The sequence below is a fragment of the Pantherophis guttatus genome, chromosome 2 (genome assembly GCF_059756535.1).
Source record: "Pantherophis guttatus breed Tessera chromosome 2, ASM5975653v1, whole genome shotgun sequence".
Lineage (NCBI taxonomy): Eukaryota > Metazoa > Chordata > Lepidosauria > Squamata > Colubridae > Pantherophis > Pantherophis guttatus.
The window spans coordinates 289330374-289353115 of record NC_142064.1 but is presented as its reverse complement, the minus strand read 5'-3'; the positions used below and the strand labels follow the sequence as shown (position 1 = coordinate 289353115).

At 41.5% G+C, this 22742-nt stretch overlaps 2 protein-coding genes across 2 annotated transcripts in view; one reads left to right on the top strand and one right to left on the bottom strand.

Moving 5' to 3' along the window:
• The first annotated feature begins 608 nt into the window (after window positions 1-608).
• LOC117657888 (zinc finger protein 283-like) lies at window positions 609-5357 on the top strand. The gene is made up of 3 exons (XM_087884930.1): window positions 609-916; window positions 2419-2545; window positions 3464-5357. Exons 1-3 carry the CDS (start codon window positions 659-661, stop codon window positions 3466-3468), a joined length of 390 nt encoding a protein of 129 aa, XP_087741056.1. The 5' UTR covers window positions 609-658; the 3' UTR covers window positions 3469-5357.
• Window positions 5358-15936: 10579 nt separating this feature from the next.
• Window positions 15937-22742, bottom strand: part of LOC117657876 (uncharacterized) — a 33821-nt gene continuing 27015 nt past the window's right edge. The window contains 1 exon segment of the mRNA XM_087884933.1: window positions 15937-18027. Within this exon segment, the coding sequence (XP_087741059.1) occupies window positions 16064-18027 (1964 nt within the window). The 3' untranslated portion in view covers window positions 15937-16063.

Below are 22742 nucleotides of genomic sequence, written 5' to 3'. Positions count from 1 at the left end.
ACCCCTCACATCCTGGACAAAAACTTCAACTCTTACCCTCAAAACGACGCTATAGAGCACTGCACACCAGAACAACTAGATACAAGGACAGTTTTTTCTGAACGCCATCACTATGCTAAACAAATAATTCCCTCAACACGGTCAAACTAGTTTCAGTTTGTCAAACAATGTCTAAATCTGCATCACAATCTTCTCATCGTTCCTATCACCCATCTCCTCCCACTTATGACTGTATGACACCAACCTTGTTGCTGCTATCCTTACGATTTATATTGACTGTTTCCCTATGACTATCATTAACTGTTGTACCTTATGATTCTTGACGAATGTACCTTTTCTTTTATGTACACTGAGAGCGTATGCACCAAGACAAATTCCTTGTGTGTCCAATCACACTTGGCCAATAAAAAATTCTATTCTATTTATTCTATAACTATCATTAAGTGTTGTACCTTATGATTCTTGATGAATGTATCTTTTCTTTTATGTACACTGACAGCGTATGCACCAAGACAAATTCCTTGTGTGTCCAATCACACTTGGCCAATAAAGAATGCTATTCTATTGTAAAAAAAAAAAAAGACTGAAGGGACCTCTCCCATTTTCTCTTCTCTCTCCTCAGGTGGTTGAAGACAAGGGAGATTCTGCCCACAAACCGATGACGCGGCAGAAGGGAGAATTCTCATTGGTCCTTCCGTTTTTCTGGGCCACTCCCAATCCCAAAGTTCTAAGAAAACTTCTCCCCCGCAATCCAGACCCACCGTTTCCTCCCCAGGGGCTGGAAGCACCTGCGTCTTTCTCCCTCTCTGTTTCGGGGCGCTTGTGGGGCAGAAGCTTCCACGTGCTCTGCTGGGCTCCCCCTGATACTGCTGGCCAGGGGGCTGGTCCAGATCTCTGGAAGCGAAGGAGATCCCCAGTAAGGAGCGAGTTTGGGGGGGGCAGGAGAGGGGCTGGGAAGGGGCGTCAGCTCTCCTTGGGGAAGTGGGGGGGGGTGGGAGGTGGGGAGAGGTGGGCAGGGAGGAAGGTTATTCAGCCGGTTCCATGAAGTCCCGAAAAAGTTTAGTTACTGGTTCTCCCGAACCGGTTCGAACTGGCTGAATCCCACCACTGCTCCTCCTCCTCTCTCATCATCCTGAGCCCCACTTGCAAAAAAGCCTTCCTTCAGGGGCGGGGTCTGCAAAGAAAGAAAAAAAAAAACACCAAAGGTACCCTAAGAAGTTTCAGGAAGAAACCGAGCATGCGCAGGAATCTCTGACCAGTTTGGTGTGTGGGGTTTCAAACGCTGGACCTTGGGGTCCCAAGGGGTGGGGTGATGATGTCACTGAAAAGTTGGCCTCTCTAGGACTTTGTCCCTCCCTCCCCTCTTGGGCTCTTTTTGCTGCAACGTGCAGGAAAGCCTTGCAGGTAATGGGCGCTGCCTAGTGAGGGGGGGGCTCTTTCGTGGGGGGGGGAGAAGCTATGTGCTGGGACTTGCAAGGGGGTCTTGCAAAGTCCTCATACAGTCTTTCGAATCCTAGCAAGGGGGGGGAAGGTCCGACCCCAAGTGTCCCTTTACCTGCATGTAGGGGGGAGGGAGAAACAGAGTTTCAGATCGGCTGTGTTGCTACACCCCTCCCTGGAAGAAACCCAGCATCCCCAGGAAGGAGGAGGGGTTCTGGCCTGGACTGGCTGTGCATCTGTTTAAATATTTTTGGGGAGGGCTTATTTTCAGGGAAACGGTAGAGGGGGCCGTTTGCCAAGCTTCCATTTTGTTAGTACAGCTGGGATTTTACACTAGTTTCCACCAGTGGTGGGATTCAAATAATTTAACCCTCTGCCCTAATGACCAGATGGCTAGGTGTGGCTCGGTGGTCATGTGACAATGTGGGTGTGGCCAACTCAACATCACTCACGTCGATGGGCATTTCACCGTAGCTGTTACAATGTAATAACGGTAAACCAGAGAGGCAGTTTCTATAAGCAGGGCAATAAAGATTAGGCTAGAAACAACACCAGAATGTTTCCTTCCTGCCTTCCTTACAGGATTAGCCCTGTAAAGTGGGAAAAAACAAAATAAGATTTCTTCCAACAACCGGTTCTCCAAACTGCTTAGAAAGTTAACAACCGGTTCTCCCGAAAAGGTGCGAACTGGCTGAATCCTACCACTGGTTTCCACCAGCAACATGAAATAGAGAAATTGAGGTTGATGTGATTGACATGAGCTTAGCCTTCTTCTCAAAACTATTGAGGTGTGATGCCTAAAGTATTTACACTGAAAGATTCTTACTACCGGTAGGAAATCAACTTCATTCTTGCCCAGTTTTGAATCTGGCAAAGAAAGAGCCCCCTTTTTCACTTTGAACTTTTGGGATAGGTCAACGAAGGCGAAGAACATAGACATTTTTCCTAGGCTGAAACTTGCTTTTCTTCCTTTCTCAGGGTCTTGTCACCATTGAAGACGTCACTGTGTATTTCTCCGAGGAGGAATCGTCTCAACTGGATCCGGATCAAAAAGCCCTTCATAAAGAAGTCATGCTGGAGAACTCCAGAAATGTGGCTTCTCTGGGTAAGTTTCCCTGTTATTAGTTGAAACCCCAAGAAGAGGGATTCTTCCAGGTTTATGGAAATAACCAGTTCTTGTGAACGTATCTCCAATCAAACGAGTAGGTAGCGATGGCGGCGGGCAGTTCGGAGAACCGGTAGCAAAAATCCCTGCCCCTGCCCCCCATGCCCAGCTGAGCTGCGCGATCATCAGAGGCTTTTTTCTCTTTTAAATGACTCTGACCAGCCAAGCTCTGACGATCCCAGCTCTGACGATCTGCTAATTAGCTCTGCTAATCAGGCAACTCAGCTTGGATTGTCAAACCCATTTAAAAGAAAAAAAAGTTTTTTTCTCCCCCCCCCCAAGCTTGCTTACTTTAGCTGATCGCAACGCAATCCACTGCATCAGCAATCTCCCTGCCTGCAATCAAGCTCATCGGTGAGCAGCTCTATCTGCAACTTTAAGACTTGTGGACTTCAACTCCCAGCAAAGCTGGCTGAGGAATTCTGGGAGTTGAAGTCCATAAGTCTTAAAGTTGCCAAGGTTGGAGACCCCTGTTCTATTGGGTAAGTTTTTTTCCCCTTTGGGAGCTTTAAAAAAATAGTTAATTGGGGTTTTTTTTAGTTGTTCTTTTTTTAGACCTAGCCATTTAAAGTTTAGGAAGTTTTAAATTTAACTGCTTTTATATAAAAATAAAAATAAAATAATATTTGTGCAGCTTTCTGAGATTTAGTGTGTTTCTGTAGTGTTTCACTCTAACTACACAAACACATAAAATCTCACAAAGCTGTATGTGGAATTTTGTGTGTGTAAAATGTGAAAGTTGGTTTTTTGGGCTTTTAGTGGCTTTTGAGGTTCCTGCTTGTTGCGGGGCCATTTTGAGTCTAGCACAGCTGCTTTTACATTGTGGGTGAGCCAGTTGTGTTGTGTTGTGTTTTGTAGGTTAAAAAACGGCAAAGAAGTGACATTGACTCGGCCACGCCCACCCAGTCACCTTACCACCAAGCCCCACCCACTAATTAAGCCACGCCCACAGATTTCACCCCTGGAATACAGGTAACTTACAACCACAATTGAGTCCAAACTAAAACATTTTTAAATTTTTTTTGCAGTTGCCCTTAACAGGATGAAAAGGCGACAGAATTTTCCAGTAAGAATCAGTAAGAAACCAAGATTGGAATCCGTTGTATCAGAAATGGCCTTGGATGATATAAAGCAGTCACAACCACAACAAGCACAACCACTCCAACCACTCCAATTTGGAGAAAACAGCCTGTCAGTTATTGAAATAAATAACGATACCTCCAAAATTGAAAACAGTCTTCCTGAATGCTGGACAATGCAACAATATAACAATTTCAAAGAAAAATATGACGGTTTGGAAATTTCTAACAAAAAGTTAGGTTGCAAGCATTGTGCAAAACATGACTTCCTAAAAATGAAAAATATTCATGTGTCAAAAGAATGGAAACATTTTCAGATTGAGGCAGCAGGGAGAAATAGAGAGGTAAAACAAGCTTCTCTAAGGAAAAAAATGAAAGAACATTTTTCATCAAAAGCTCATAATATTTGTAAAGAGAACATAAAACAAGGCGAGGAGGCTTCAACAGCAAAATATAAGATGAATGAGAAATATATACAAATTATTTGTAGAGTATTTAATACAGTTTACAGCCTGGCACAAAGATGTAAACCATTTTCAGACACAGAAGATGAGATAGAAATGCAAATTAAAAATGGATTAGATATGGGAATAGGATTACATTCACGTAAAACCGCAGTGAAAATAGTTGATTTCATTGCAAGAGAAATTAAAAAACAATTATTTACTAAAATTATTGAAAATAATCTGAAAATATGTTTGATTATTGACGAAGCCTCAACAGTATCTTGCAAACCAGTTGTGATACTTTTCTTAAAAGTTGAGGATTCAGATACATCACCAACGATTTTCCTTGAGCTAATTGAATTGGAAAAACAAGATGCAGAGACAATATATTCTTCAGTCATGCAAAGTTTAAATAATGTTGGGCTTACTAAGAACTATCTAAAAAAAACTTTAATAGGATTTTGCTCCGATGGCGCCAGCGTTATGCTTGGGAGAAAATCTGGAGTGAGCACTAGGATAGCAAAAGAGTTTCCAAACATAGTAATCTGGCACTGTTTAAACCATCGCCTCCAACTTGTTTTAGATAATTTGATAAAGGAAATAAAGCAAGTAAATCATTTTAAAATATTTATTGATAAGATATATACTATTTTTCATCAATCCAATAAGAACCAAATTGAACTTACCAAAATATCCGAACAACTTGGAATTGAAATTATAGAAATTGGTAGTATTTTGGGACCACGATAGGCTGCCTGTAGTTTAAGGTCAACCCTAGCTGTGTGGCACGCTTATCCAGCGCTACATCACTGTTTTCATTCAAATGAAAAATACTTAGGTATGGCTGCCCGTCTTGAAAATATCTATTTTATAACTGATTTGGCATTGATGATTGATATTCTAAATGAAATTTCTCTTCTTTCAAATGCACTGCAAGCAAAACATATAGACATAATAAAGGCTGAAGAACTTGCGATAAGATCTATTAAAGCATTTCAAATGCTTCAAAAGGAAAAGGGTCCATACGAAAAAAAAGTTGATGGATTAATTACTTCAGAAACCTTCAAAAATATAAAATTTGTAAAAAATCATCGATTTGTTGGGCTTCCTCGGGAAAGACTTTTAGAAAACATTGTAACGAATTTGAAGAAAAGGCTAATGGATTGTGAACATTTAAAAACAGATTGTAGCCAATTTCAAGACAGGAATAAATTACAGTTTCTCAAATTTTTGGAACCAGATTACTGGAATATTGAAGAAGTAGTAGTTCCATGGAAAGCAGGTGAAGAACAATTGCTCGTATTTAATGTTTTCAATTACCAAATTGATATTAATGATTATCGAGATTTTGTGAGAAATGTGTTTAAAAATTCCCAGAACTATGCAATTCCTAAAACTGTTCAAAGAGCTAAAAATATTGTCAGAACAATTGCTGTAAGTTCAGCAGAAGCGGAAATGGGTTTTTCAAACATGAACACAATATGTTCAGAGAAGAGAAGTCACCTAAGTGTTTCTAATATATCAAATATAATGACTATTAGTCTAATCGGCCTACCGCTAAAGGAATGGGATCCTACTCCTACAGTGGAAAAATGGTTAAGGATAAATCACACAGCCGATGTTGGCGTTAGTGTTTTTGGACGCCCAAAAGGCATTCGATAACTTGAACTGGAAATTTATGGTCAACCAAATTGACTTAATGGGATTTGGAACAAATTTTAGAAAAATGATTGAAAATATTTACCATAAACAGAGGGTGAGTATTTTAATAAACGGGGACAAGACGCGGATATTTTGGATACAAAAGGGAGTTAGACAGGGATGCCCCTTGTCCCCTCTACTTTTTATAATGGCGCTGGAAATTCTACTTAGAAAGATCAGAGATAACAAAGAAATTAAAGGACTGCAAATTAAGAAAGAAATATTCAAAACACAAGCCTTTGCAAGATGACGTGGCCTTAATAACAGAAGATCCCTTGAAATCTGGCCCCAAATTACTCCAAGAAGTACAACAGTATGGAGAAGTCGCCGGCTTTAAACTTAATAAAACAAAAACTAAAATTTTAGCAAGAAACATGACAGAGGCAAATAAGAAAGAGCTAGAAAATTCCTTAGATCTTCAGATAGTGAAGAAAATAAAGTACTTGGGAATATGGATCACCTCAAGATATTCCTCTTTAAAGGAGGATAACTACATCCCATTATTACAAAAAATAAAGCAGGATATAGACAGATGGAAGAAGTTAAAATTATCTTTTACAGGTAAGATCTCAGCAATTAAGATGAACATTCTCCCCAAAATTATATTTTTATTCCAAACTATACCAGTGAATCTCGATAAAAAATATTTCCTGAATCTGAAAAAGAAGGTGCGAGAATTTTTATGGGAAGGGAAGAAGGCGAGGATTGCATACAAGACACTGCAAGGGAAAAGAAACATGGGTGGCTTTGGATTACCTGATTGGGAAGTATATCAGAAAGTGGCTAAACTAGTATGGATCATAGAATGGGTTACATTACAAAACAAGAGAATCTTGACGTTAGAAGGCCACGATCTACAGGCAGGCTGGCATGCCTATTTATGGGATTTAAAGAACACACACAAAAAAAAAGAAGATTTCCATAAACACAAATTAAGGGAGACCCTTATTCAAACATGGGAAGAAATTAGGCAACGATTTTATGTGAAAGTGCCAAATTGGCTTTCAATCATGGAGGCCCTGACGGCCTCAAATAAAAGATACTTTGAAATTCGGCACGTATAAAGACATATTAGATGATAATGGTATCTTTAAATCACGGGAAACATTAAGAAATCAAGGCTTCAATTTAGACTGGTGGAGCTATCTACAGATAAGCTCAAGATATCAAAAAGATAGGGATCTTTTTGAGGCGAAGCACAACAATTTGGACAAAATTATGTTGGGGATTGAAAAGAAAATGCTAGCGAAATTTTACAACTTTCTACTAGGCGGGGACAGGGCAGAAGAAATAGCTAGAAATCAATTAAATATTTGGGAAAAAAACATTGGTTATAGGTTAAATTTCAATGACTGGGAGGAGGCCTGGAACAGAAACTATAATCTGACTAAATCAGCAATTTATAGGGAGAACCATTACAAAATTTTCCATAGATGGTATCTAGCGCCAGCTAGATTAGCAAAAATATTTCCCAGTGCTTCAGCAATATGTTGGAAGTGTGGAAAGGAGGTTGGCACCTTCTTTCATATGTGGTGGTCCTGCCCCGAGACAAAAAAGTTTTGGACAAAAATACGAAACTGGTTACGGGAAATAGTGGAAGAAGACATAGAACTTTCCCCTGAAATCTTCTTATTAGGAATGATCGGAGATGGACTTTCTAAAGATAAGATACATCTTATAATACATGTCATAACAGCGGCCAGGTTAATCTTTGCAAAATACTGGAAGGACAAACAAACCCCTCCAGAGGTGATAATAAACAAAATCCTAGAATGCGCAGAAATGGCAAAATTAACAAGTGTTCTTAACGATGATGTGAATTCAAAATTCAAGGCAGTATGGGAAAGGTGGTACAAATGGTGGAATAATAGAACGAGATTGTAAGGATATGTCTATTTTCAATAATGGTAGATTCGAATGTAATCGATAGGTATATAATGTATATAACGTAAATATGTAATTACACGACACCTCAGATGTTAACAGAGATTTGATGTTTTCTTTTTAAAAATTTTTTTAAAAATCAATAAAGTATATTAAAAAAAAAAATCACATGGCCGATGATGCTCAATTGAAAATGAAGAAAATTGCAAGTGACGCCAATCGAAAAGCAATATGGAAATATCTTATGTAACAGTTCTATTAGTTTTTATCAGGTATTATGTAATAGTTTTTCATTAATATTTAAAAACTCTTATAACAAAATCTAGTTTTCTGTACTTCTTTTATTGTTCTCATTTAAGTGTCAACCCTGAAGTGAACATAGCTGAGGTCATTTTAGAGGCTTTAGGGCTGACACACAACAGAGGGAGTGGGGAAATAGTTAGATGGGGTTTTGTAACTAAAATAAAGCTTTCCTGTGGAACCCAAGGAATGCGCTCAGGTGGCTGGTCAGGAGGAAGAAAGTAACCAAGCAACCAGCCATCTCTAACACCACACCATACACACACACCCCAAAAAAGTGAGTGGAAATCTCTGTGTGTCTTATAGATCGAATATTGCAGCGGGGGTGAGGGGAACACTGAGCAGCTGATTGGCAGTTGGATCAGCCTCCCAGAATGCTGCCAATCAGCTGTTCTAGGTGCCAAATGTTGGCAGAGGTGATCGGCGGCAGTGAACGGGCAATGGCGAACGGATGGCAGTGATCCCTGCCAACTAGAACATCTGATCAGCTGTATTCTTGGAGCCCAATCCAACCGCCAATCAGCTGCTGACGAGCTATATACTGGAGCTGCAATAATGTGCTGAAGCTGACCAGGCTGTTTGCTTCTTGGTGCAAGGACGCTAGCCAGATGAATACGGATGGATGCTGGGAGGAAGAGGCAGATTTTTTTTTTCTTGTTTTCCACCTCTAAAACTAATGTGCGTCTTATACACCGGAGCATCTTATAGTCCGAAATATACTTTATCCCAAAGTCAGATGTACACTAAATGTAGACTGACTTTTAGCTACACATCTTCCTAGCAAACAGCAAATTTTGAAGCTCCAGGTAAAGAGGATTCATTTTAGGATGAGTAACCAGAGATTGCATGTTGGAGGTTCCTAAAGGAATGCTGGGAAACTGTATTTTAAAGAACATTTGAGGGAGGGGTTCAGAATAGCTCTTCTCTGCCTGAAGCTGTAGAAACCTGGCACCAAACAAAACACTGTTTGTGTAGCAACTGATCAACACTGACAGGGTAAGCCACTAGCACAGTGATGGCTAACCTTTTTGCCATCGCGTGCCAGGAAAGGGAGTGGGTGGGGGAGGTTTGCGCGTGCATGTGCCCACACCCATAATTCCATGGGGCCCCCCTGCGCATGCAACCCCCCTTCCCCTCACTCCTGGCACGCGATGGCCTGATAGGCCTGTTTTTTTTCTTACCTGGCTCCAGATCCTCTCTATGCATCTGCAGAGGGCAAAAACAGCCTTTCCCACTCCCTCGGAGGCCTGAAAGTGCCCATTTCCCAACTCTTGGTGGAACAGGAAGTGACGTTTTTTGCTGTCCCCAGCCTCCAGAACCTCTCTAGGAGTCTCTGGAGGCTGGGGACAGCAAAAAACGTCACTTCCTGTCCCACCAGGAGTTGGGAAATGGGCCTGTTTAGGCCTCCGGAGGGTCTCCGAGGATGTGGGAAAGGCTGTTTTTGCCCTCCGCAGATGCATAGAGAGGATCTGGAGCCAGGTAAGAAAGAAAAACGGGCCTTCCCCACCCACCCCCAGGCCCTCCAGAGGTAGGAAACAGGCCGTTTCCCTACTTCTGGTGGGCCCAGAAGGCCCAAAAATCAGCTGGCCGGCACGCGCATGCACCCCAGAGCTGAGCTGGCATGTCCACTGATATGGCAATGCATGTCACAGGTTTGCCATCACGGCACTAGTATATGAAAATAAGAGCAAACTCGGACTTCCACTTGGCTCCGCAAGGTTTGAAGACGCTCTTTTACGAGCGCCCGATCCCTGGTTCCATAAAAGCCCCAGAACAGCCGAAAAACTGCTGTCTGGAGGCTTGGAACCTTCTCCCCGGGCAAAGGGGAGAGAGAAGAGTCAACAGGCGGAGGTAGAGCCCCCCAAGTGCGCTAGGAGAAATCTTGGGGCGCAAAGGGTGTGGGCTCCCTATTGAAGCCTGTCAAGCAACTCCGGACCAGAGACGACTCCGCTAAAGCGGAGCTAGAAGCTGCGACCAAAATCTGCTGAAAATCAATGGGGGGACTTTTAACATCTTTACTTTGATAGCAGACAGAGCAAATCAGGAGAAAACAAAAGGAAACTTGCAAGTAACACTTTAATTCCGTTTTAAAATGCAGAAAATGGCACCTGAAAGCGGGAGGAGGAATTTACCAGGGAAAGTGCTCGTTAAGGCTTGTTAACGTTTGCAACAGTGATACAGCTACTGGATTACACCCTAAGAGAAAGTTTTAAAGTGGAAGCGGCCAGGAAAAGAATTTGGTATTGAGGAAAAGAATTTGGTACTGACTTTAACTAAAATCTGGTTTTTATACTGTGTGGAAAAGAGTTGAATTGTTGTCCTGATAGCTGTATAAATACAAAGTGGCTGAAATATGGCTGACAACAGGGCTGGTGAATCAGCAAGTTCCCAAGCCGTGACTGTCCAGGCTTTTCAAGAACTTCTAGACTTTTTTACTTCAGCCCTGTTGGATACAATCGAAAGGGCTTTTTCAAAAAACAGTTCGGGAAAATATAAGCAGTTGTTAGAGGGACAGCAGGAAATTTTTCAGAGGAATTTGTTTATGGAAGATCAGGAGATGGACAGGATTAAGAGACTGGCTGGTACAGTTGAAACAAAGGTTTTGGTGGACATTTCCATTCAAATGACAGAAAAGCAACAAATAGTTTCTTTATTCCAAGCTGACTATCTTTATGGCAACAAATTTTGGCTATATGGATAAAGAAATGGATTGAATGATTATACAAGCAAGAAGAGACGAAATGGGGATTTCAAGTTAGAAAAAGCGATCTCAAGAAGAGAACAAGTATTTCAGAAACATCAACCTCAAATCACCATTTTAAAAGTTTCAAAAATAAAACTGGGGGGACTGCGCTTAAGACGTTCCTTTTCCATCAAGCTGGCCTGACCTAAATTTTTCCTCTTTTTAAATGGAATTTTAAATTTGGTTTTAATTTATTGGGGTTTTAAAATGGTTCAGCCAAATTTATTTAATTAGTTTTATCTCTATTTTAAATTTTGTATCTATATGTTTTATTTTACGGCTGTTCACCGCCCTGAGTCCTTCGGGAGTAGGGCAGTATACAAATTTAATAAAATGAAATGAAAATGAAATGAAATGTTGAAAGAATTTATAAAAAAAAAGGATTGGAAAAAATATAGAAAGAAGAGAAGAACAGAAGATTAAGAAAGATATCTTCCTGTGGATTTTGAAATTGGCATCGGGCAAATATGTGTTTTAATGGTATTAAGAGATTTTTAAAATGTTTAACATAAGGTTATATTATTTTACAAGATATATGAGATAAATTGTATAAGCTTTTAAGATGTCTAACCCTTTGAAGCGAAGAGGATTAATGTTAAATTCAGAATTTTATTGCAAAATGATAATTAGTTCTGGATAGTTAAGGGCTGCTCTCTAAAAAGTTAGAGGTATTAAGACGGTTAATTGAAAAATTGAAAGACACCCTCCTGTAGATTCTGAAATTTATATTTGGTAAATAAGTGTTTTAAAGGTATTAAGAGATTTTTAAAATGCTTAATATAAGACTATATTATTTTTGTAACACTGCTAAAGTATCGGATTATACATCAAGAAAAAGTTTTTTTTTATATAAGTAGGAAGAATGAATTTAATTTAATTGGTTTTGAGAATTTATAAAAGGGAGGTTGATGAATTGGAGCAAAGGGAGTTAAAGAACATGTGGGAGCTTTGAACTTTATAATTTGTTAGTTTATTTTAGCATATGTTTGTTAGATGCTATACCCTGTTTTTGCTCTGGGAAGTCAGGGTGGGGGTGGGGAGGGTGGGATAAGGGATGGGGGGGGAAAGTGGTGAATAGAGAAATGTTTTAGCAGAAGAAAGTATATTCTATGAGTAGAATACAGGAGTTGCTCAGACACTAAAGGAGGAAAATATTTCACAGCAAAGAAGTTAGAAAGGAGAGAGGAGGAGGGGGTAGGAAGAGGAGAGGGAGGGTGAGGAATGGAAGAAAGGAGAGGAGGAAGGGAAGGGAAGGGGACACGAGTAGGAGTGAAGATGAGAAGGGGGAAAAGAAGAGAGAAGTGGGGGAAAGGGAAAGGAAGTAGGATGAGGTGGGAGAAGAGGTAGGAGAAAGTAGGAGAGAAGAGGAGGGAGGGAAAGGAAAGAAAGGAGGAGAAGAAGAGGGTTTGTTGTGGAATGAGGGAAGAAAGAGAAGAGCAACTCCGAATGTAATTAAAATGTCTTATTTTAATGCTTTCTTTAAGGGAAACATGTATATGTAGGATTTCTTATGTATAAGAAAATGTACAATTTATGTGGGGAAGGGGAAAGGGGGGGAGAAAATTGTTTGTATTTCTTATAAAACTTTTCAATAAAAAAAAAGAAAAGAAAAGAAGAGCAATCTCCACTCCCTTCTAGTACTGATGATGTTACCTAGTTTGGTAATGAAACATCTGCAAAAAAACCATCAAGCTCAGAGAGCACCAAGGACCTCACAGTTCAACCCTGAGCTACAAATATTATCTTCTCTCGATAAACACTTTTTGGTTAGAGGGCTCCCAGTGGATTTCATTCTAAATGTTGGTATTGTTTCTGTAAATAAGGAATTTAGAATTACAATGGCTGAGTATTTGATCCTTCATACATCCAAAAATACAAAGCTAGGGGATAAACAAATAAAGAACATTTGAAATAAAAAAGGCTCAGGAAAGAAAGAGTGAAAGTGAAAGAAAGATAGAGGAAAAGAAGGAAAACTGAAAAAGAATGAATTCCAACTTTCTTTGGTACAGATATAAGTAAAAATATATCAAACTCTTACTCTAAGATTAACATTTGTCTACATTATTTCCATAATCCCATAGCTAATCATCAAAGCCCAGATCAGTGGTTCCCAAACTTTTTCAGCCCACCGCCCCCTTGGTACTACAAACTCCTCCTCAGTGCCCCCCACCCAGAGGTGGGTTCTACTTACCTTTACTACCGGTTTGCAGCAGGGCCGCTCGTGCATGCACGCGCTCTTCTGCACATACGCAGAAGTGTTTGGCTAATGTTGGGGTCGGTGGGCGGGGCCTCATGACGGTTTTACGACCGGTTCTATAGAACCGGTGAGAACCGGGCCAACCCACCACTGCCCCCACCCCCACCCCCTATAAATAGCATTGTTCGGAATAGCGGTTTGCACGACCCACTAAGGAAGATAGTAACAGTAAAATACATGGAATACAGCCATTTTTGGCCTCCTGAAGCCTTGTTCCTCGTGTCCTGTTTTTTAAAAAACGGGCCCGTTTTTTGCAAAAACAGGGTGCACAGAGCCTTTGGGAGACCTGCAGGCTGCTCCAATACAAATTATCCCTGTAACAAAAATAGCTAACACTATTAGTTAACACTAAAGAAATCCCCTGAATCAACCAGTATTCCAGGTGTGGTCTTACTAAGGCTTTACACAGCGGTACTAATACTTCATGTGATTTTGATTCTATGCCTCTGTTTATACAACCAAGGATTTTATTCGTTTTTGGCTGCTGCTGCACACAGGTGATTCGTGGTTAATTGATCATCCATTCCGACTCCAAGGACCCTTCAGTTACTATTTTCCAGCCAGGTTTCAGGTAATCTGTTTTTCCTGCCCAGCTGTAAAAGCTTACTTTTCTCCACATTAAATTTCATTTTCTTGGATTCTACCTTGTCTCGTTTGGATCCGAAAGGCACAATATGCATACAGATCAAAATCTATAGAGACGTGGAGGACTTCCTGTGGCCCCACGAATGCCGATGGACGCTCCTTCGAGAGCTCCAGCCCCGTGATTCTGTTAGCCGCTAGAACAGCGAAAATCTGCTGTCTAGCGGCTTAAAACTCTCCCCCCAATCCCCGAGCAGGGGAAGAAGGGGGAGAGAAGAGCAGAAGGGTCTGGGTATAGCTCCCCTAGACCCCCAGGTTTTTCTTTTTAAGCCTGGGGTGTGCAGGGTGAGAGCTCCCTGTAAACTCTTCAGTGCTCCAGATCCGGGACGAGTCTGCTTTATGCAGACCAAGGCGTTCGTGACCACACCAGCTATGCAATTTTAAGGATTACAAAAATTTTGATTATGGATGCTGGCAGAGCAAATTCAGAAAAATAAAAAAATGCAAGTATTTTGAAACTTCGTTTAAAAGGAAAAGAAATGGCGCCTGAGGGCATGGAGACCGGGGGGGGGGGCTGGAAGATTACTGCTGGATGAGTCAGCAAACTCACAAGTTGTGACTGTTAAGGCCTTTCAAGAACTTTTAAACTCTTTTATTTCTGCTCTTTTGGAGTCAATTGATGGAATCTTTCGAAAGTCTGATTTGCAGCACAATAGGGATCTGCTGGTCGTGGGGGAGGCAGAGATTTTCCAGCCCTGTGTGACTTTGGAAGACAAAGAAGTCGTCAGTGTCTACTCGATGCTGCGCTAGAAACGAACGGAAAGAAAACGCCCCAGACAGCGGTTGGTTGCTTCAGCCGTTTAATCCATTCGTGTAGTTCGGAGAACAAGAAGTGACACAAAATGCGTTTAAGCACAAAGTCGGCGTTAGAGGCAATTGCCTCCTCACGCCTTTTAAACACTCGCGCCAGCTGATACAACGCCCTTCCGGGTATAACCTTAATGGCGCATGCGCGCAACGTCTTCTCAGCAATCCAGCGTCCGGAAGGTACCTGGAAAAGGGTCCACCCTATGCCGGCCGCTGCGTGACCGACCGCCTAGAAAGAAAACACCCCCACCACCGAGGTGCGTGTGAGCCACCAACCAACCCCCCCATCCACCCCCCACAGGTCCTTTAGTAACGGTGGATGTCAGGCAGGTTTCATGTGTGCCGCTGCGGATCACAGTGTCGAGGGATCTCGACAGTCAGGTCTAAGATGGAGGTTGATATAGGCGAAACAAAGGACTTGGCAGAGGTTTCTACACAAATAATTGAAAAGCAATGAGTAGACTCTTTATTGCAAACTGATAAATCCTATCGTGACAATTTTTGGTTCTACAGACAAAGGAATGGATTGATCGACTATACAAGCAAGAAGAGTCGATATGGGGGTTTCAAACTAGAGGAAATAATTCTAAGAAGGGAACGAGTTTTAAAGATACATCAACCTCAAATTAAAATTCAAAAACTCTCTAAAATAAAAACAGTGGGAAAGAAGAAGAACTGGAAAAAATATAGAAAGAAAGGAATGAAGAATGTTTTACTGATGTATTAAGATTTTAAAATGTTTGAATCTTGAGAATAAAAGCAGAAGGAAGAAAGGAAGAAGAGTAAAATGGTTAATAAAAATTTAATGGAGTTTCCTGAAGGTTGTGAATTTATATTCTGAGAAACGAAGTAAGAATATTTTATTGATGTAGTAAGAGATTTTTAGAACGTTTAATATGAGATTTTAGTATTTTACATGTTGAAAAAGAATGATGTTTGGTTTGAATGAAATTTATAAGTGTTTGTTAATGTTTCTAAAACTCTAAAAGTTATTGGATTACATGCCAAGAAAAAGGCTTTTATACTTAGGAAGAATTTAATTTAATTGATTTTCAGAATTTATAAAAGGAAGGTTGATGAATAATTTGTAAAAAGGGAGTTAAAGTGTGTGAGGGAGTTTTGAATCTTGCAGTAAGTTAGAATATTTTAGCATATGTTTGTTAAATGTTATACCCTGTTTTTGCTCTGGGGGCGTGGGGAGGAGGGGTTGAAGGTTGGGTTAGGATACAGATAAATGTATTAACAGATAAGTAAATGCGGGGGAAATGTTACATTAAATGAAATGAAAAGATGTACTTAGATGATATAATGAATGATTGATTATATATTGGATATTTGTTTGTTCATAAAATAAAAAACTTTTTTATTAAAAAAAAAGTAAAATGAAAAAAAATCTATAGAGATGTGGTGGATCAGTGGTTAGAATGCAGTACTATAGGCTAATTGCCCACAGCCAGAAGTTTGATTCTGACAGGGTCATGGTTGATTCAGCTTTCATCCTTCTGAGGTGGGTAAAATGAGGACCCAGATTGCTGGACACCATATGCTGACTTTGTAAACTGCTCAAAGAGGTAAAGCATTGTGGAGTGGTATATAAGTCTAAGTGGAATTACTATTGCTATTCAGTTTCCCCTGAGCGTGGATCCTTTTATGAGAAGTAAGACTACCTTTCTGAGCAAAGGCCTTTCCACACTCCATTCATTTATATGGCTTCTCCCTTGTGTGGATTGTCTTATGGCGAATAACGTGACCTCTTCGAGCAAAGGCCTTTCCACATTCCATGCATTTAAATGGTTTCTCCCCTGTGTGGATTGTCTTATGACGAATAAGATGACCTCTTCGAGCAAAGGCCTTTCCACATTCCATGCATTTAAATGGCATTTCCCCTCTGTGGATCATTTTGTGGAGAGTAAGTCCATTTCTATGAGTAAAGGTCTTTCCACATTCCATGCATTTAAATGGTTTTTCCCCTGTGTGGATCATTTTGTGGAGAGTAAGTCCATTTCTATGAGTAAAGGTCTTTCCACATTCCATGCATTTATACGGCTTCTCCCATGTGTGGATCCTCTTATGGGAAACAAGATAACCTCTTTGAGCAAAGGTTTTTCCGCACTCCATGCATTTAAATGGCTTTTCCCCTGTGTGGATTGTCTTATGGCGAATAAGATGACCTCTTTGAGCAAAGATCTTTCCACATTCCATGCATTTATACGGTTTCTCCCCTGTGTGGATCATCTTATGGCGAATAAGACGACCTCTTTGACCAAAGGTCTTTCCACATTCCATGCATTTAAATGGCTTCTCCCCTGTGTGCTGCGTTTCGTGTGCTCGTTGGACACTGCTCTGAGCAAAGGTTTTTCCACACTCCATGCATTTAAATGGCTTTTCCCCTGTGTGGATCCTCTTATGGGAAACAAGATAACCTCTTAGAGCAAAGGTTTTTCCGCACTACATGCATTTAAATGGCTTTTCCCCTGTGTGGATAGTCTCATGGAAAACAAGATGACCTCTTCGAGCAAAGCTCTTTCCACATTCCATGCATTTATATGGTTTCTCCCCTGTGTGGAGCCTTTTGTGTGCTCGTTGGACACTGCTCTGAGCAAAGGTTTTTCCGCACTCCATGCATTTAAATGGCTTTTCCCCTGTGTGGATCCTCTTATGGGAAACAAGATGACCTCTTCGAGCAAAGCTCTTTCCACATTCCATGCATTTATATGGTTTCTCCCCTGTGTGGAGCCTTTCGTGTGCTCGTTGGACACTGCTCTGAGCAAAGGTTTTTCCGCACTCCATGCATTTAAATGGCTTTTCCCCTGTATGGATCCTCTTATGGGAAACAAGATGACCTCTTTGAGCAAAGGCCTTTCCACATTCCATGCATTTATATGGTTTCTCCCCTGTGTGGAGCCTTTCATGTACTCTTAAGGCAGAGCTCTCAGCAAAGGTCTTTCCACACTCCATACATTTAAATGGCTTTTCCCCTGTGTGGATCATCATATGGTGAATAAGATGAACTCTTTGAGCAAAGGTCTTTCCACATTCCATGCATTTATATGGTTTCTCCCCTGTGTGGAGCCTTTCATGTACTCTTAAGGCAGAGCTCTCAGCAAAGGTCTTTCCACACTCCATGCATTTAAATGGCTTTTCGCCTGTGTGGATCCTCTTATGGGAAATTAGATGACATCTTCGAGCAAAGGTCTTTCCACACTCCATGCATTTAAATGGCTTTTCCCCTGTGTGGATCCTCTTATGGGAAATTAGATGACATCTTCGAGCAAAGGTCTTTCCACATTCCATGCATTTATACGGCTTCTCCCCTGTGTGGAGCCTTTCGTGTACTCTTAGGACACTGCTCTGAGGAAAGGTCTTTCCACACTCCATGCATTTATACGGTTTCTCTCCTGAGTGGATCCTTTTATGGGAAATAAGATTATTACGTCTTCTGAACCTGTTACCAGACTCTCTGCATTTGTGTACCTTATCCCCAGTGTGAATCCCTTCATGGGAAGTAAGTTGCCTGCTTGTTCTAAAACATGTTCCACATTCCAAACATTTGTAAGGCTTCTCTTTTGTATCAATCACTTTTTGAGATGTAAGGAACTTATTTCCAAGAGAAGGAATGAATGTCCCATTGTAACTTTGTCCGTTGTGTCTTCTTATAGAATCTTCTCCTTTGTTTTGGCTTATATAGTGTTCTTTTACTTGTAATTTAGCTTTGATTGGCTTCACACTTTCCCCAATATATTTTTTCCTTATTTTCTCCTGTTGGGCAAGAAAGTCTTGCATCGGAGCCTCGGTGGAAGATGAGCTTTCCTGATTCCAATCATTTGACTCTTTTCTCTCATGGGTTTCTAATTCCATTCGAATTCCAAACTTCTCCATTCCATCTTTAGCATTGATCACTTGGAACAGTTCACAGGAATCGTGATTCTCCTGACCATTATTACCTTCAAAGCAAAAGAGAAATGAAAATGATAACAGGGTTAGAGAAAAAGATCAAACCGTACAAAGTCAAGTGAATTGACTGCGCGGGGGATTATAGGAGCGACGGGGCGCTCCCATGTGACTCCTCTCCTGCGCGAGCTGCATTGGCTTCCGGTGGACTTCCGGGTGCGCTTCAAGGTCTTGGTGATCACCTTTAAAGCGCTCCATGGCTTAGGGCCAGGGTACTTACGGGATCGCCTTCTGCCACCAATAGTCTCCCACCGGCCAGTTCGCTCCCACAGAGAGGGCCTCCTCAGGGTGCCGTCGGCCAGACAATGCCGGCTGACGACCCCCAGGAGGAGAGCCTTCTCTGTGGTGGCACCTACCCTATGGAACAATCTACCCCCAGAGATACGAGTGATCTCCGACCTCCGGATTTTTCGTCGGGCCCTAAAAACTTATTTTTTTCAGCTAGCCGGTCTGTCCTGATTTTAGGGTTAGTTTTAAAAATTGTAATATTTATTTTAATTGACAAGTTTTAAATTATGGGCCAAATTTATAAATTATTTTAACTTTATTTTTAACTGTGATGTTTGTATAGATGTTTTTTATCTGGCTGTTCACCGCCCTGAGTCCGAAAGGAGAAGGGCGGTATAGAAATTTGAATAAATAAATAAATAAATAAATAAATAAATAAATTTCCTTCTGAATTTTTCCAGAATTCCTTTCAGTTTTATGTTTGCATGCTTACAGTGGTATGATATAGACAGGATGATTTCTATATTCATGAATCCTGAAAGCTTTGAAAATATCTAGAAAACATCTCTTTCTTTACAATTATCTATATATGTGTAAATCTCAATGAAAGTCTGTTTTGAGTAAAGGAATAATCAGGGGAAACATGCAAGGAGGAATAAGGAGAAAATTTAAGATTTATTGAGGTGGGTTAATTTCAGCAGAGACCTGTGAGAACTGAAACAATTTTGAAAAACCTCCTTCTTTCCCGGTGTACCTTGGAGCAGCTAGTACACGGCGTCTGTCTGGCAGGCAGGACTCCCGCTCGGCCCGTTCCTTGATCCCAGCGATGAGACTTTGGAGGGAAGTCCCTTGATTGAAGCCTCCCATTGGCTTGTAAACGCTCTTCACGCTGAGAGTGGAAAGGTTGGGAGGCTTCAAGAATGGCTATTTTGCTGCCCCAAAGTGTCATCGGCTGGCAAGGGTTTTTTGGCTGGATCTGGTACAGGCTTTAGTTCGCAGAGAACAGAGGCCTAAACTACTTTGGTGCGAGATCACACAAGATGAGAAGTGCAAGATCTCACACTAATAATCTTGCGGGATCTCACACTGCAGTACTTTAGGCCTGTGTTCCCTACAAACTAAGGAGTGCACGAGATCCAGGGCAAAAGTCTTTGAAAACAAAGAGGCCTCCCCTTTGTTTCCAAAGCATTTTGCCCTGGATGTCGTGCAGGCCTTGGTGAGCAGGGAACAGAGGCCTAAAGTACTGTAGTGTGAGATCATGTGAGATCAGTGCTGCCAGATTTCCCACTGTTGATCTTGTGTATCTCTCACTACTTTAGGCCTCTTTTTTCTGCAAATGCACCCAAGCAGGCAAAGGAACTGATGGCTCGCTACATCCTCGTAACGTAAATCCCAGCAGGGTGGGGTGGGGGTACAGGTAGGATGATTGTTGTTGCAACGCCTCTGCTGTCATTCGTAAGTGTGAATGACGGCCCTGGTGTTGCAACATTTGTAATTTCAGGACTGTGGATGGATGATGGAGGAATGGAGGACAGGCAGCAACGGCTGTAAGGAGCTCTTCCAAAAGTAAATTAGGTTTTTCTTTTTAAACGTACATATAAGTATTTTTATATTTTTAATTCATTTTTAATCTATTTTATTCTATACCGGACTTTATAAAAGCACATATAGTGTGGCTACCATTTGTTTTAGATACATTTTAACAATACTACAAGCCAGGGCTCCTGCATTCCTGGCTTAGACTATTCCTGTGACTTCTCCTTGCAAGGCCTGAAATTCGGATTACCGGACTTGTTGACAAACCTCAGTGGAGGCCCCTAACCTTGGAGGGGATTTAGAGCTGTTTGTTTTTGGAACCTATCCAGGAAAAAAAAAAACCTTTATTTTCGAGACTGTTTTGGTTTGGCTGTAAGTTTGTTTGGCTTATGGTTATCTATTAATTTAAAGTAAAATTAATTTACTTCTGCTGTCAGACGGACCTCGACCTCCCTGTTCGGAAACTTTAGCTCCCTTTTATCTGATTGCTGCTTATCGTCATTATTTTTATCTACCATTTTTATTACTCTATTTATTTTATCATTTTTACTTACTCCCTGCTCCCTGCTCTGCCGGGAGGGTAGGATTCTTGCCTTACTTGTGAGGAGTTCAGTTATTATTTGCATCAGGGTTTGTTTGTTTCCTCTCGACTCCACTCCCTCCGGACTCGCCTCAGAAACTAGACTTTTTGTTATATTATACAGCTCCCCCTCTGTTGCGTTATTTAACATAATGAAGTCAAGGAAAAGAACCAGATCCCTTACTGACCTGGCTCCCCAACCTTCCCTGAAGCAATCCAAGATTGAGGACCTTGCTTTAACTCGACCTCGACCTCCCTGTTTGGAAACTCTAGCTCCCTTTTATCAGACTGCTGCTGGTCGTCGTGATCCTCTGTTGGCTGAGGGTGTCATCCCCCCGAATTGAGAACAAAGGTTCTCCAAAAACTACAGTCCCCCCTCAACCTTCAAATGAGCCTACCCTTATTGAACTTTTGGCCCAGCAATGTTTCTTGGTTGCAGAAACAACAGCGAGCATACAGTCACAGCTTGATAAAATAATAAGTACTTTAGACTGCTTAGTTTCCTGAGTTACCGGTGGTTGCCCTGGACTGACTGCTCGGCAACCTGATGCAGTGACACAGCTCTCCCTGTCGGCCCCCAGCGAGAGTACTGGTTGGTGTGGCCCTGCCAGTGGGTCCAATTCCACGCCTCTGGACGTGGGCAGCCACTTGGTTTTACAGCCAAAACAGGTGGCCCTTAATATTAATCCCATTAATGGCAATTTGCCTCAATGGGATTCAATACAGCTGGCAAGGGGCCATATACTAGTTATTGTGGTTGACTGCTGATGATTTGAAGGAGGTTGAACTTTTACCCTCCTCTGTATATTGTACCAGAGTGTTTCTCAATTTTGACAACCCCAACACCCCTAAACTATTCTTCAGGAGAAGATCTCTGCTAAGAGCTTTCGGCATCTTACCAAGTAGAGTCTTCAAAGATATGTCGATTAAGCCACTTTTAAGAAATCGACAACCTGTGAGCATCAGGAGATTTATAGCCCCCAAAAAGACCCTTAACAGCACATATTAATGTGCCAATTTTGAATGCCATTCCCGATACTAGTCCATCTACTAAATACTCATCCATTCCTGTAAGACCTCCTGATGGCATCCTCTCAGATGGTACCCTGGCTGTTCCTCCTACAGACGGTAAAACCAACCCCCCTCAGCGAGGTACATCTCATCAGGAAGTTTGCCATGATTTGATCAGCTGAGAAGAGATGGCTCCAAAGGAAGCGACACCAGCCCAGGGCTTCCAAGGCTCCTTAATGAAAAAGCCTCAGGCCAGTGCCTCTGGGATTCCATCCATCCATGAAATCGATTCATTTCTAGACAATCTCTGGAATCTAGAGGAGATACAGCTTTTCGACTCCTTTCGTGCGCTCCCACAATCAGAAAGGGCCCAAATTATAAAGCGTCTGACTGCAGTTAAATCCAAGCTTTGGAGTCTTTCACTACCTGATAAGGATCCCCTTGGACTTCAGGGAGTCCACACCGATTTACCAGAGGCAGTTCCCTCGGCCCTTTCTCCAGAATGTCCAATTCGTAAATTTGAAGATCCAGGGCTACTTCAAACCCCGTCTGCTGATGTCACTGAATGCCTGCCAGCTAAGCAACCAACTAATGTTACAAGCACAAACTGGACTGCGTTCAGAGCCCTACAGCCTCATGAACAAGGCTCGCCTCCCTCCCCCTCTTCCTTGCCTTTGTCTCCCAAGAGGGTGACACTCCCATCTGATAACGGGTGTATCTTTTTGGATCTGAAGGGCTCTCTGGAAAAAATTAATTATACAGAATGACTAGCAAACCTGGCATTCCCCCCATGCACACTTAAATGCTTCTCGTGGAACATAGCAGGTTGGGGGAGAAGGTGCGGCACCACAGAATTTATCAACTATATTCAGTCATTCAATGTGGTCCTGCTTCAGGAGACCTGGGCATGTGATAAGATATCCCTTACAGGATTTACAGCCATTTCTTTGGCTGCTACCAAACAATCTACAA

What these genes read in the sequence shown, in the direction of transcription:
- LOC117657888 (XM_087884930.1), top strand. Translation starts at nt 659, where the DNA reads ATGACGCGGCAGAAGGGAGAATTCTCATTGGTCCTTCCGTTTTTCTGG. An exon ending in GGAAGCGAAGGAGATCCCCA is followed by an intron (nt 917 to 2,418) that starts GTAAGGAGCGAG and finishes TTCCTTTCTCAG; the next exon opens with GGTCTTGTCACCATTGAAGA.